Raw genomic sequence first — 224 nt, forward strand, 5'->3', positions numbered from 1 at the left:
CGCCGCACCCTGCACCAGCCGTCGCCGGCGGGTGGGAACAGGAGTCGCGCTGTACATCGGGGCTCAGCTCTGCCCCATGCCCACCCCCCCAGGACCATCCCCAGAACCAAAGGAGCGACCCCCAGCCCTCAGCCCCACATCCTTGACCCCGAAGGATGCGGGTCGAGGGCTCGGCTCAGGAGCCGGAGAGGAAGCGTAGCCTTCCTCTGCTCTTCCTCCCCACC

The 224-nt window shown here is 69.2% G+C and overlaps 1 protein-coding gene across 1 annotated transcript in view; it reads right to left on the reverse strand.

The window, feature by feature from the left end:
• Window positions 1–57, reverse strand: part of LOC104078578 (signaling lymphocytic activation molecule-like) — a gene marked incomplete at its 3' end in the record, with an annotated part of 2490 nt that extends 2433 nt beyond the window's left edge. The window contains exon 1 of the mRNA XM_009580259.1: window positions 9–57. Coding sequence (XP_009578554.1) covers window positions 9–57 — 49 coding nt within the window. The remainder of the gene's footprint in view (window positions 1–8) is intronic.
• Window positions 58–224: the final 167 nt, after the last annotated feature.

The sequence above is a fragment of the Fulmarus glacialis genome, unplaced genomic scaffold (genome assembly GCF_000690835.1).
Source record: "Fulmarus glacialis isolate BGI_N327 unplaced genomic scaffold, ASM69083v1 scaffold23776, whole genome shotgun sequence".
Lineage (NCBI taxonomy): Eukaryota > Metazoa > Chordata > Aves > Procellariiformes > Procellariidae > Fulmarus > Fulmarus glacialis.